This window comes from Hemitrygon akajei, chromosome 10 (assembly GCF_048418815.1).
Source record: "Hemitrygon akajei chromosome 10, sHemAka1.3, whole genome shotgun sequence".
Lineage (NCBI taxonomy): Eukaryota > Metazoa > Chordata > Chondrichthyes > Myliobatiformes > Dasyatidae > Hemitrygon > Hemitrygon akajei.
In genome coordinates this window covers 147,799,574-147,814,712 of record NC_133133.1, presented here as the reverse complement: position 1 = coordinate 147,814,712, position 15,139 = coordinate 147,799,574, and the positions used below count along the sequence as shown (strand labels likewise).

The 15,139-nt window shown below is 39.1% G+C and overlaps 1 protein-coding gene across 8 annotated transcripts in view; it reads right to left on the bottom strand.

Moving 5' to 3' along the window:
• Positions 1–393: 393 nt before the first annotated feature.
• cacna1c (calcium channel, voltage-dependent, L type, alpha 1C subunit) overlaps positions 394–15,139 on the bottom strand; it is a 737,294-nt gene continuing 722,548 nt past the window's right edge. For 7 of the 8 annotated variants that reach the window (XM_073059283.1, XM_073059285.1, XM_073059284.1 and 4 more), the window contains 5 exons: positions 14,059–14,187; positions 12,112–12,221; positions 5,747–5,868; positions 3,517–3,837; positions 394–869 (listed from right to left, as the gene is read on the bottom strand). In XM_073059283.1, coding sequence (XP_072915384.1) covers positions 576–869; positions 3,517–3,837; positions 5,747–5,868; positions 12,112–12,221; positions 14,059–14,187 — 976 coding nt within the window. In that variant the 3' untranslated portion in view covers positions 394–575. The remainder of the gene's footprint in view (positions 870–3,516; positions 3,838–5,746; positions 5,869–12,111; positions 12,222–14,058; positions 14,188–15,139) is intronic. The other variant, XM_073059289.1, reaches the window with a different exon arrangement.

Sequence of the window (15,139 nt, the reverse complement as noted above, 5' to 3'; positions counted from 1 at the left end):
TCCATCATCAAAAGCTATATCAGGGATAGCTAAAGTCACTCACTAATTCTATACATTTCTTCATTCATCACTTCCCAACAGACCACCCATTGCTTTTAAAAAAAATCAGAGTATACGGGATTTTGCTTTCTGAGGTATTCTGTGGCAAAAGGGACAAATTCTTCACAAAATATATTTTGTGTGTGTCCTCTTAGCATTCCTATCTGTTAAACAAAAAAAAATCAGGATAATGTTTGGCCAACCATTCAGATATACAAACAACTCCTTTGGACACCCAGGATCCTCAGGGTCCTACCTATACTCCCATGACCCTAACATGTTTTTAGCAAATTTGAGATGTTGGGTAGCGTTTCTGCTGCAGGTTCAAAAGTAATGCCATTTTGCTACCTGAAGTCATGATTTTTATAACAGTTTTAATTTTTTTTTAAAAAAACCTCAGAGCTTTAACAGCTCTACTCCCAATTTACAACAGCAAATGAAGAAAGCAGCTGTTCTGGTTACTTCAGGTCACAAGAACAGTGAGGCACTTCTGAAACAAACTGATTTAAGCAAATAATAAAAACTATTTCCTGTCACTACAGAGTGCTTACATAAGCCATCTCATCTGTAAGTTCCTCCTCATTTTTCCCATGGTCCTGCTCCACTTCCATGCACACTTGCACAATATCCTGTTGCTGGTGTTCCCTGCAGTTTACAAAGGGTAACAGATTGCCATTTGGGCTTGCCTTAGTGTTCCCATTGAGCAGGTTGTCTGCAGCATTTTCCATCTCCTCGATTGTCATATCACAGGCATCAGCAATTTCATGGGCTGTTGCCTCAACAAATTTTGGGTCTCGTGCATATCGACCAAGCCCCTCCGAGATCAGAACCTTTTGATGAGATAAACAAAATAGTTATTCCGCAGACAAGATCATGTTTGCTTAATCATGTCTATTTTTTTTCTGATGCATTTAAATGTAAAAATTATGATACAGATTTCCTTTATGAAGTAGGTACGAGTACTCAGCTCCCACAAGACAGAGTGACTGAATCTCAGAATCCAGTGGGGATCTCAAGCAGATCTTCCTGTGGGTGCAGATGGAGGAAACAAAGCAGAATCTATTGCTCTTCACAGGAATTGTATGACCGCTCAGAAAAAAATGTAAAATATCAGATTTACGTGTACAAACTAGTTGTATTTGCCGAGAATGCTAGAATTCAGATTTAAGATAATGAGGTTTAAATTCATAGGTACAACTTAATTTAAGTTTTTTTCTTGTCACAGGAACATCATTTTGTTAACCACTTTATCCAGTTCATGTTTAGCTAACTTGACATCTGCTGTGAATCAGCCCTATCCTTGCACATTTCTGAGATTAGAAACTAGTGCTTCTCAATTGACCCACTATTTTTATTATATTGAGGTCAAGAAACATTATGATGTGAGTAGTATTTCTGCTTAATATAATGAGACCTTCACTTTACAAACTTGGAAGATAATTACAAATTATTAATATCATTTACCCATTTTGACTTTTTCCATCCATAAGGACTCCACATACTGCAGCATCCAAATGATTTCTGGGATCTAATTTCAGACTTTTCTAGAAGGCTGTGGATGCTCAGCCAATGAGTTCACTAAGGGTGGGAGTGACAGAATTTTATGCAAGAAGTGAATTAGACGACATGAGGATTGGGCCAAAGTGGACCTGAAGTACAAGAATACATTAAATGGCAGAGCATGGTCAAAGGACTATATTTCCTATTCTGATTTGTGTCAGTTCTAAAAATGTCAATCAATCTTAATCCTATTCCTATATTTTAAAATAATATTAAATTTATCTATTTTCATGCCCTGAGCTTTTGTCAATATATATCCTTAAAGATCACTTCTCAAAATATCACCTTTATCAGTGTGAAAGAAAATCCCCAGAAGTTCAATCTTTCACATTTGTTCCTTTGATCTCTCTCCTCACATCCCCACAGGCTGTCTCTAACTTCATCCTTAGTCTAATGTCTGGTGTGATCCCCTCTCCCCACACATACCTAAAACATGGCCCCCTGATTCATTCCTTCTTGGTTCATTCCCTCTTCCCATCTCTCCACCCACTATCACCACACTCTCCAACCCAACCACAGCCCAATGTTTTGATGCACGGCCCAGCAGTACAGCACAAGGCTCTGAGGCCTTCCTCTTGTAACAGTGACAGTGGATCACCGCAACCCCCTTCCTCCACCCTGCCACAGGCCCTATCTATCCCACCCCGGCCTCAGACGCAAACTCTAGGATGCATATTCCTGATTCAGACAATACATAATGCTCTTTGGTTATACTAAAGGCCAAAGGGACAACTGACTCTGGCGGCCAGGAGTTATTGACCAAAATGGTTATTCCCACTCTGCTGTAAAGAACAGACCTGACATGGGGGACATATAGCCTGCTCCTGCTATCTCTATGTCTTTAAATTTCACTGTGGAGACAAGAACATACTCAGCAATAATGGAAGAGTTGTGTTCTTCATGGATGCATTCTATTAATGAGCAGTTGAATGTTTGACAGTGGGTGAACACAGATATTGTGTACTAATAACGTTATCTGCATCAGAATAATCATACTCAAAATGAAATGGGTTTAGAATTGTTCCTTGCCTAAAAACATGTGTTACAATGGTTTCACATGGATTGGGTGTTAGAGGGATGTTCTCGTAGCTTTGTGCATGGCACTCCCAACAGCCCCAATCATCAAATTCTGACGCTTGGGTCTCAAGGTGTTAATATGTCATGGAGCATACTCCACAGCTACAATCATAAACAAAAACTCTTCCACTGTATATTCTACAGCTAATGAAAGCAAACAGAGAACTGAAGGAAGGTCAGCATTAAGGGAGAAGCCAGCATCGTGGGGAAATCTACAAGTACTGAAGTACAATCAGGGGAAGGAGCATCACTGGGCTTGGATACATGATGCCAGACAGCAGATAGGGGAAAAGGATATTGGGGCAGTTGGGAGAGGTGGGGTAGGGATGTTGCTGGTGTGCATCCAATCAAATCAGAATGGGGGCAGAGGGTTGGATGCTGAATTTGTGCATGGATATTACTGGGCAAGGTGGAAGTTTGGAGTGAAAATCGAGGAGAATACATCGAGGCAGACCTTGAGGAAGATGAGTGATGTGTCAGGCTCCCTGACAGTGCATTAAATCAGTTTGAAATAAATGCTGAAATGGGTCTTCAGTCACCATTAAATTTTCACCTATAACATTTCTGAGCCTTACTGTGAACAAAATGCAGATTACTGATGCCAGGATGTGGGTGTTACTCTTTTGCACAGAGCCACCAGGTCAAATAATTACTATTGTGTTGCATGTTTGCACCAGACCCGATCCTATTTAGAGACTGAGATTTAGATCAAATCAATTTATATTACACACAAAAGCTTTGTACTATGCAAAAGATTTTGTGTTGCAGAACTTCTATATGAGCACCTCATTTGCTAACAGAGCAACAAGGATAAATATTCAATGCTAACTGCAAACTTACCGCCTCTACTAAACTACTAGCACTGCCATGACAGTCAGGCCCCTTTTCCCTGAAGGGAGAGGGTACAGTCAGAGAGACTGGCCTGGCCTTTCTGACACTTCCATTTGTGTTGTCAGAGCACCAGGAACTACAGTTTACAGATGGAAGGCTGCTGTTTAGTTTCTCATACGATTCAATGCCATCTACAAATAACGCTGGAATATGCTGTCTTAATCTCCGTGTGCTGCATGGAGTTGCTGGAGGCGTTGCACAGAGTCTGGCAAACTGAGTTGGAGAATGGCTTCTTCTTACCAATGGGTTTAGACCTGCCACTGCCAATGCCTGTCAGATGAAAAAAAAATGTGTAAGTGCAGATACAGCAGGAGGAAAATAGTTGTGCCAAATAAGAGCTGCTGTTTACATCGTTTACATTCATAGAATGTGTAATTCTGTTGGACTCTAATGACAGGACTTCAACATTTCTTTACAGAATCAGAATCAGGTTTAGTATCACTGGCATATATCATGAAATTTGTTAACTTTACAGCAGCAGTACAATGCAATACATGCTAAATATAGAAAAAAAACAGAATTACAGTAAGTATATATATGTATATTAAATTGTTAAATTAAGATAAGTAGTGTAAAAACAGAAATTTAAAAAATAGTGAGGTAGTGTTTCAATATTCATTTAGGAATTGGATGGCAGAACTGTTCCTGAATCGCTGAGTCTGTGCCTTCAGGTTTCTGTACCTCTTTTCTGATGGTAACACTGAAAAGAGGGCATGTCCTGGGGTCCTTGATGAAGGAAGCTGCTTTCCTGAGGCACGACTCCTTGAAGATGTCTTGGATATTATGGAGGCTAGTACCCATGGTTGAACTGACTACATTGCAGATCTAAACAAAAAATAATGCCAGATAGTGGAGTTTGCACTTTCTCCCTGAAAATGCATGGATTTCCTTGGGTGCTTCATTTTAATTGGTTAATTGGCAACTACAAAATAGACTTGGTGCAAGTGACTGGAGGGAGAACTGGCGGGGTGTTAATGGGCATCTACAAGAGAACTGATTAGGGAATGGGACTATGAAGCTGATCTCCACCAGAGGGGCTGAATGGCTTTCTTCTATATTGATGGGAAATATAAAAAAAAGTGCATCTGGAAAGTCAGACCACCGTGTTCCAATAATTTTTAACTGTCCCCATCATAACCAGCACAAACCACTAAACTGACTAGAAATTTATTTACTCTGACTGTAAAGAAAACTTGAAAATGTCGCAACTTAATGAATTAATTAAGCTTCTAATGGCATAATAGGATATAATTAATGCTCAACAACCTCACTGACTGTAAATTGATTTATGTGTATGACATTGCAGGTTGAGAAAGTGAAAATCTACACCACAGATCCTGTTATTCTTTGTGGGAAGCTTTTTTCATGTTCTGACTCTTCCCTGCTGACCATAAACAAAGCTTTGCTTAGTTCTGGATGATCTTCATTTTCCAACCATGTAAGAGGTACACTTGCTTTCCTTAGCAATGTTTTGTTAACTCTTAGGCTGAACTACTGGCTTGAATATAAATCTCTGAATTCAGGCTGCTTTCCTCTAATTTTTCTAACATTCTTCTTTAAAATCTCATGGTATAATATTTCCAAAGACTGACTTTACATTATGAAGCAAAACAACTGGATTTAGTTTGCACTTGTTTGACAAAATAATTGAGCATTCTTAACTCTCAGGAGAATTTGGGCAATTAAGCTATGCAAAATAATCTATAGTTCTGGTGCTCCAATATATAAAAAAGCACTTTGTTGAACTGCGACCTGATTCCATTTAGTAAAAGACAAATTATTTTCTTTTATTGATTTGGTGGGAACAAGGAAATAGGAACTGTTATGTGAGCAATAACTTGTGGTAAATACAATCCATTCCTTTCTTCCCACTCAAGAAATGAAAGGATAAAATACTCTCATCTGCAACAAAGCAGAGAAAGACAAAAATACTCAGCAGGTCAAGTATCAACTGTGGAGAGAGAAACCAAGCCAGTATTGCAGGTTGATGAATTCATTATCCTTCTTATTAAAGGTATGTTTCACTCTCCAAAAGCACTATCTAGTTTTCAGAGGATTTCGAGCATTTACTATTTTTATCTTGAGTTTTAGAATCTGTGAAATTTGATTTTGTTAATCTTAATGGTGGTGTATAAACTTGATATTGAAGTTGCAGTAAACATTTAGGACTTGTTGATACCTGATGCTGAATTAAGTGAAGTGGTAGTGCAGTCTTTTGAGAGAGTGGTGGTGTGCAAGTTATGTCCAAGCCTTGACTTCTCCGTCTCTTCAGGCACTCAAGGTGAAATGACGATCTTCTTCCTACAAGAAGAAAGACACATTAAACAAGGATATTCAATTATATACAATTATTGAAATATTATTAAACGATGAAGGTTCTGATTTTCGCATTTTAATAAAACCAGATCCAATAACCCATAAACAGTTCTTCACTTGGACCAATAATATTTTCCTTAAAATATTAATGCAGTATATGAGTTCAGATATATTAGTAGTTTTCTTGAATTACTTGCAAATAATCATGAATAAACCATTTATGTTGGGAACGGGAATGGCATCAATGAGCTTGATCCTTCTTCAGCCAATGCATTTACTGAGGTATTCTCAACTAGAAACTATTATCCAGACTATTGTGCCATCTTATTTAACAGAAGCTGTTGAATCATTTTGAATGTTTTGCTAACAAATCATTTTTGCATGTTTGTTTGCGAGTCTGACAACACAGGTTGTAATCCAGCCAATTATTGTGATGCAAATTGTTCTCATTACAAAATCACTTTCTGTTCTAAAGTTTATACAAGATGTAATTGTTTGTGTGAACTCCAACTACAACACATAGCAGGGTCTGTAGCATATATCTGTCATTGATATGTGGAACATCAATGGCATATAGCAACTAAGTTTTGAGAAAGGCTTATGGCTGCTGGACACATGAAAATTTCTTAATTAAATACACAGAGAAGTAATTTACAGGACTACATCAAAATTAAATTCAGAATCAACCAATATTTATGTTGTCTGCTTCTTGATTTACTAAAATACCCAGGGTCATGACCTCATCGCAATTTATGGCATAGAAGGAAGTTCATTGTGTCTTCAGGTCAAGAAAATTGCTTCTTAGATTACCCCTACTTCATGGTTTCCAATCTGTAGTCTTGCAGATTAAGGCTCACCAAGTATACTGTATATCCAAAAACGTTTTAAACAGAGTGGGGAGGGATGAGTGGACAAGGGAATCTCGCAGGGTGGATAGTGAATCCATAATAATCATCTGGATGTACCATTACTGGATGAACAAGCAAGAACAACCTACTTAATAGATCTAAGCATTCCAAACACACAGAAATCAGTAAGTGAAAAACAACAGAAATATGCTGAATTAAAATTGGAGATTCAACAACTATGAACGTGAACAGAGTACATAGTCCCAAAAGTAATATCTACAACTGGTACCATACCAAAGTTACTGAAGAATCGGGCCTGCACAGCAATATTTATGTAACTCTTCAGAAAGCCACAATACTGAATGCCACTAGAATAGTCTGAAAGTTCCTAGCATTAGACAAGTGAGTGTGCTTGGCCATAACCGTACCTCAGGTTTTACCAGTTTGAGCAGACAAATAAATAAATAAACAAATAAATAAGCGATAAATATTGAGAACGTGAGATGAAAAGTCCTTGAAAGTGAGTCCAGTTCAGTGGTGGGCGAGTGCAGTTATCCACTCTAGTTCAAGAGCCTAATGGCTGAGAGGTAGTTACTGTTCTCGAACCTGGTGGTGCAGGTCCTGAGGCTCTTGTACCTTCTTCTTGATGTCTGCAGTGAGAAGAGAGCATGGCCTGGATGGTAGGGGTCATTGATGAGGGACACTGCTTTCCTGAGACATGCTCTGTGTAGATGTGCTCAATGGTGGGGAGGGCTTTACCTGTGACGGACTGGGCTGTACCTGCTACTTTGTTGACTTACCCTTACAAGGGTATTGGTATTTCCATATCAGGTTGTGATGCAATCTGTCAATATACTCTACACTACACATCTATCTCAGTTTGTCAAAGTTTTATATGACATGCCGAATGTTCACGAATTTCTAAGAAAGTAGAACTGCTGCCATGCTTTCTTTGTAATGTCACTTATTTGCTGAGCCCAGGCCTCCTGAAGTCAAGATTTATCTCCTTGGTCTTGCTGACATTGAATGAGAGGTTGTTGTTGTGGCACCATTGAGCCAGATTTTCAGTCTCCCTCCTATAATCTTATTCACCACCACCCTTGGTTCAGCCAATGACTGTGGCATCGTTGGCAAACTTAAATATGGCAGCACTCCACTTCTCCTGTTTGGCTTGCTATATGTTGATTTAAAATATTCAAAAATTCCACACCTTTTATATCTTTGCTATACCAGTTAATGTAGCTGAAATTTTGTACTATTACTGCCTTGATATTTTTGCATTTCTCAGGAATCTGTTTGCAAATTTGCTCTCTATTTCCCACTGACTGTTTACACCAAGCAAAGTGTGTTCTCCATTTCTGAATTTCAATTCTTAATCTTACTGACATGATATCAATTCTCATAGCTGTAATTGTTTCCTAAACAAATATTACATTATCACAGTCCTATGTGATTGTAATGTACTGAGACATGGTTAAAAGATGGGATTGCATTACACTTGTTAAATCTTACTCCCACAAGTCTGTTAATGCCCTCAGTTCACTGCATCTATTTTCATGGCTCTTTGCACTCTAGTAAACAAAACTAAGCACTGTCATATATCTTTATTTCTTTTTTTCACAGCTTTTATTTTCTTTGCTTTCCAAACTAATTTCTCAGACTTGTTTACTAAACCACCATTATCCTCATTCAGTTTCGCTTCTCTCACTTCTAAAACTGACGTTCAGTCCTCATCCTTGCCAAGCTATTTTAAACTCTCCCCAAAGACAGAAGCATATTTGTCTTCAAATATCTTGTTCCCAGCCCTGCCGAGTTGCAACCCTTCTGGAATGTAGGGGTCAAATCTACTAGATGCAGATCCAATGCCCCAGAAATATAAAATCCTCACTCCTGTTGGTTTTTTTTTAGTCACACATATATTTGCACAACCCTCCTAATTTTGTATTCTCTAGAGGTGGCACTGTTATATTATGGAATTAAATTCCTTTGAAATTTTGTTTCTTAATCTTTTCTAGCTCTCTGTGCATTTGACCCTACAGCCAGTGCTGTAGCACTGAATTGAATCCTACAATTGTCTTACTTATATTAAACACAATAAAAGTCACATGTAGTGAGACCTGGTCAAATAAAGGTAAGCATAAAATCCTTAAACTGTGAAGCAATAACACCAGTTTTTAAGCAGATTTTCTACAGTGCTATTTTAGTTTCAAATGTTCATTCAACAGTTAATCAGCACTCCATTACATATTACAAGATTCAATTTGTATAATCTGTTCAACCCACTAATACACTTTTCCAAAAATGGTGTGTATTGCTTTGTAGTTGAATGACACAGGATTTTCTAGAAAGTATAAAAAATGGCTCAAAGACAGCTTCTATTCCGCTCTTATAAGACTCTTAAATGAACATCTTTTACAATAAAGATGAACTCTTGATCTCTCAATCTATCTCGTCATTGCACCTGTCCGCCTGCACAGCAGTTTCTCGATAACTAAACCATTACATTCTTTTTTTTCCTTTGTACTACCTCAATGTGGTGAAGCACCTTCATGTCCTCTCTGCCCTGGCAGAGGGAACCCGGAACACATTCTCAGCAGCTGCCCAAAAGCCCTGGGAGAAGGCCGCTACTCCTGGCGCCATGACCAGGTGCTGAAGGCAATGGCAGAAAGTATCTCCTCAGCCATTAACAACAGTACGACCATAAGACCATAAGCACTCCCACGAACCCAGAAAGCCCATAGCCTTTGTCAAAGCTGGAGACCAGCCAAAGCTTCAGCCCAGATCACCAGTAGGCTTGCTCACCACGATGTCTGACTGGTAACTAAAAGTTGATCTTGGCAACCAATTACAGTTCTCTGACTTCATTGCATTATCATTGCTGAAGGCTGACATGGTCATTCTGTCAGAAACTTCAAAGCAGGTGGTCATGGTAGAACTGACAGTGCCTTAAGAAGACCGGATTGAGGAGGTGTTTGAGTGTAAGAAAGCCAAACACCAGGAGCTAGTAGAGGAGTGCCAGAGACAGGAGAGGAGGGCATGGTGTGAGTCTATAGAGGTGGGATGTAGAGGATTTGCTGGCTGCTCACCCTGTAGAACCTACTCTCTCCTTGGCATTACAGGGACTGCAAGATTGTCACAGAGACTGCTGAGTGACCTTCCAGATAACTATGGATCAAGAGGTGCAACCTGTGGACCAAAGCTGCTGGGACATAAGCCAGGGCCTGATCAACTCTGGCTGTGTCACCTGGACGAGAGTGTCTGATGTTGAAAGACCCAAAAGACCCAATGATCCCAGCATACATCACTGATGATGTGTCCCTGTGCAGCCTAGGATGTACCTCAGCATCGTATATGAAATTCAAAAGAAGAAAAAATATATTAAAGAAGTTTATCTAGCCCCTGACTCAATCACTAATGGAACACTCCAAGATGTGATTAAAATGAGAGATCATACACATGATCATCAGACACTACAATAGCCTGGAAGAGATTTGACAGCCAGTCAGTCACTCCAACTTGGAAAGCAAGATCGTGGTAGAGTCTAATGATCATGCATGTGATCTTTGGTTTCAATCAAGTCTTGGAGTGTTCCATCATCCAGGCCATGCTCTCTTCTTGCTACTATCATCTGGCAGGAGGTACCAGTCTCATGTCCCACACCACCACATTCAGAAACAGTTATCAACATCAGGCTCCCGAACCAGTGTGGATAACTTCACTCACCTCAGTGATGAACTGAGTCTATAACCTAGAGACTCACATTCAAGGATTCTATGACTCATATTCTCAGTATTACTTTTACTTTTGTTACTATTTGCATCATTTGTTTTTTTTTGCACCTTGGTTGGTTGTCAGTCATTGTTAGTTACAGCTTTTCATAAATTTATTTTACTTCTTATTTTCTTGTAAACTCCTGTAAGAAAATGAATTTCAAGGTAGAATATGGTGCCATATATGTACTTTGATAATAAATTTACTTTGAACTTTGAAGAAAGAAAAAGTTGTGGAGCGACTGTATATGGAAGTAAAAAGAGGAGGAACGGTTTGCTGAAAATGCTCTGCCAAGATAGCAAGGAAGGTATCATGCTGAAGTTACTGTAAACTACATGATTTAAAGGAACATAGCTTTTGTATTTTATAAATCACCCACTCTTTATTCAGGTAATTTCATTGTATAAACATATATGCTACTTATGACATGTGGTCAGATCAAGACCCCAGGTTCAATCCAGTCCAATTCCAGCTCAAAGTCTACCTTTGGTTCCACGCAGCACTTCTGCTCTCCTCCTTTCCCAGACCAATCGCAGACTTAAACCCCCAGCTTGATTGGATTTCTCCATATCTCAGGGATCCTCTAATTTCCTGCATCTTGATCTCCCGTGTTCCTATTGACCTTACCTTTTGTTTTCCCACATGATCAAACACTCCTCTTCCCTCTTCTCCATACAATAATGAAATCCTTTTAACAGTGCCAATACATTTCCCATTTTTCTATGTGCAACTGTTTTTGCAAATGGAAGTTTCGGTGAATCATGCAGGTTTGGTTTTAATGACTCTTAGAAGAATATGCATAAACTCTTCTCGGGCTTCCATCTGGGTCCAGGTGTCTTCATGGAGGAGTTTGTCCTTCAAACATCGGTTAAAATTGGCACCTGGGCCTAGCTGGAAGCCCGAGAAGAGTTAATGTGTCATATACACTGGGAAAGCATTAGATTCTTTTTCTTAGTGGAATATGTTTAACAATTTCATAGAGCAAGGGATCCCCAATTTTGTGATCTTTTAAAGTGACCATCAGCATTGTGTTAGGTAGTGCCCAGTTTGTACAGCAAAAATGTGGACAAGGAAACTTACAGGCTTCATTGTCAGTTCATCACCAACAAATAACCAGCATGACACACCCTACGTCAAACCTTCAGTATTCAATAAGGTGGTAGCTTACACTCTCCGGAACCAATTTATGTTAATAATAGTAGATATGAGCACTGCTCACATGGGCAACATCATTTGTCAACAAGCTTTACAATGCTCAGCGAAGCAGAACATTACTTCTCTTTAATTTCATTCTTTGGATCTTGATCAGTATTATATTACAACAGCATAAAGAAGGGATAGTTAATTGATAAATTCCTCATTAATGTTTAAATGTTACGTTTGTTATACCAAAGAACATGGAGAGAAAAAAACCCGACTAGAAGTTCATAGAAGTTGTGGGAGCTAAAAATTTATTGTCCTCATTGAGATGTGCAATTGAAAAAAACTTACAGATTTCATACTGTACACCAAAGTTCAAGATTTACTTCAGTTTTGACAGCAGCAATCAATGACCTCAGGGAGCACAGTTCTGTTCACTGACACTCCTAATACTAAATCTTTATATTACCTAATGATGTTGCTGAAAGTAGTCCCTTTGAAGGAGAAAAGCTGTCTTTATCACAGAAATCTGTTGATTGACCCAGCTGATTATCACCACATTCTTCTTGATAGGAAATTCTGCAAAGGTCAGAGAAGAATCAGTTATACAAATATTCATCGAGAAAAATGTGACCAAAAAGAACCTCCTACCACTCAGCCAATTGCTATATTGCCTGGTATCCCATGTGTTCTACCCTATTGGGACTTGGTGAAAGGCCTTGCTAAAGTCTCAACACCCTGCTCTTATAAATCCTCTTGGACAGCTCCTCACAAATCTCAGTTGAATACCTGAGACCTCATGTCCCATGCACAAAGCCACACTGATTAACCCTAATAGATAGTGTACAGCTATTACAGTGCCAGCAACCTGGGTTCAATTCCACCGCTGTCTAAACGGAGTTTGCACATTCTTCTGTGACTGCATGGGTTTTTTCCAGGAGGTCCGGTTTCCACTCATGTTCCAAAGACGTAGAGGTTTATTGGATATAATTGGGTGGCATGGGCTCGTTGGGCTGGATTGCCCTGTAACTGTGCTGTATATCTAAATAAGTAAAATAAATAATTATTCTTTGTTTTTCTAAATGTAATTAAATCCTGGCTTTCCAATAATTTTCCCACCAGACTTACTATGCATTATCTTTATGTGAAGATTAATGCAGGACTGACTGAATGAACTGAATCTCTCTTATGTTGATAATTCTGTTACATATTAATATTCCTTAATTCTCAACACAGCATATTTGAATTTTTGTAGGTGAAATTCAACTAAAGCACATGAATAAAATGGGAATAATAAACTATGTCTTCATTGTTATCCATTAATGAAGATTCATGAAAAAATTATCTCTATTCCCAGCACAGATATTCAGAAACATGGTCAAATGGTTGCTTGCCTAGGGTAAAGTAAAAAACTACTCCACAGCTTTGATTGCTTGCTTATTCATTAACTATTCATTTCTTAAAAGATGGTAAAACCATCTGTGTAAATGAAATGTACAGCAACACAAGATTCTGCAGATGCTGGAATTCTGGACTTCGGCAGGACAGGTAGCATCTATGGAGGGGATATTTCTTGCCAAGATCCCTCATCAGGACTGGAAAAAAGGGGGGCAGAAGGTAGGGGGAGCAGGGGAAAACATACAAGCTGGCAGGTGATCAGTGAGACCAAGTGAGGGGGGGAGGTGGGTGGGTGGGGAGGGAGTATTAAGTAAGAAGCTGGGATGGGTTAGGTGGAAGAGGTACAGAGCTGAAGAAGAAGGAATCAAATAGAAGAGGACAGTGGATAAAGGAAAGAAAGGGAAGGAGGAGGAGAACCAGAGAGAGGTGATGGACAGGTGAGGAGAAGAGAAGGGATGAGAGGGTAACCTGAATGGGAAATGTTAAAAGAGAGAAGCAGGGAGAAGGAGTAATTACTGGAAGTTAGGGAAATTGTTGTTCATGCCATCAGGTTGGAGGCTCCCCAGATGGAGTACAAAGTGTAGCTCCTCCAGACTGAGTTAGGCCTCATTGTGGCAGTAGAGGAGGCTAAGGACAGACATGTCAGAATGGGAATGGGAAGCCGAATTGGATGGGGTGGCCACTGCGAGATCCTGCCTTTCATGGAGGACAGAGCAAAGGTGCTTGACAAAGTGATACCCCCATCTGCATCAGGTCTCACCACTGCAGAGGAGACCACAACCGGAGCACTGGATTTATACAGAAACATATCTCTAGTATATAGAAATTAAAGCACAAAATTAGCAATTGCTTTCCAAGGTAGGATTTTGGTAGCAGGAGCTGATCTTTTCTAATAATCTTAAATCTGCACAAACTCTCCAAGTTTTTATGTGCTCCTGGCAACTGTGAGTCAATTCAGTGACGTTTCTTTTGCTTAATAACATTTCTCTGCCACCTAATCACCAAAGGGAAAACTCACAATTGTGAAGAGAACATGCTCTCTTCATTGCAGCAATCAGTATCTTTATTGAAGTCTTCATCACATGTCTCATCAGGGGATACTTCCTCTCGCTGAATGATGGGCAAATGACTATCTTTAGAGTAAGAGCTAGAAATGAGGAAAGTGTACCAATTCATCACTGTTAGAGTATTAAAATGTGAGAAACAAGGCAATCACATTTATGTTCTTGAGAAGAGACATCATGTGTTTTCAAGTGAATGATCATGCACTTCAACAACTAATTACAGTTATTGAACCTTGTTAATGCAAAAATGTTGATTGCAAATGACAAAAACAGAAAATGCTAGAAATTTGCAGAAGGTCGAAAAGGACAGATTAATATCTGAGAGATTCCATCTTTAAAACTTATTCTGAGCTTATTCTCCAGTATTTACTGTATTTATTTCAGATTTCCATCATTTAATTTAAAATAAAAGCTCTATAATGGTGGGAAGTATTGAAGAGAAAAATCTATTGCCGGAAGTATGAAGCCCACTTAACAAAAACATCGGCAAATAATTACTGACACCCTTAAAACATGGTTATAATTTTCATACATGTGAACTTAAAGTAAGCTCAAAAGATATTACAGAATGATAAAATTAAAATTCAAATGACAAACAGAGGGTTTATACTAGTTTGGCGGGAGAATGGGAACCAGAGCACCAGGTTAGAAAGCGAAGAGGAAGGTAGATATCAGAGCCAGTAAAATCGGGCAGGATCAACGTAATAGATACGACAGAATGGATAGTTTGAAGTGTGTGTATTTTAAAGCTGGGAGTATTATGGATATAGGTGATGAACTCCGAGCATGAATCAGTACACGGAACTATGATGTTGTGGCCTTTATATAGAGACTTGGTTGAGAGAGGAGAGGAATGAGTGCTTGATATTCCAGGATTTCAATGTTCTAGGAAAGATAGAGATGGAGGTAAAAGAGGGGGAGGAATTGCACTACTAATCAGGGACAATATCACGGCTGCACTCAGAGAGTTCATAATGTAGGGCTCAATCACTGAGTCTATATTGGTAGAACACAGAAACAGGAAGGGTGCTAGCC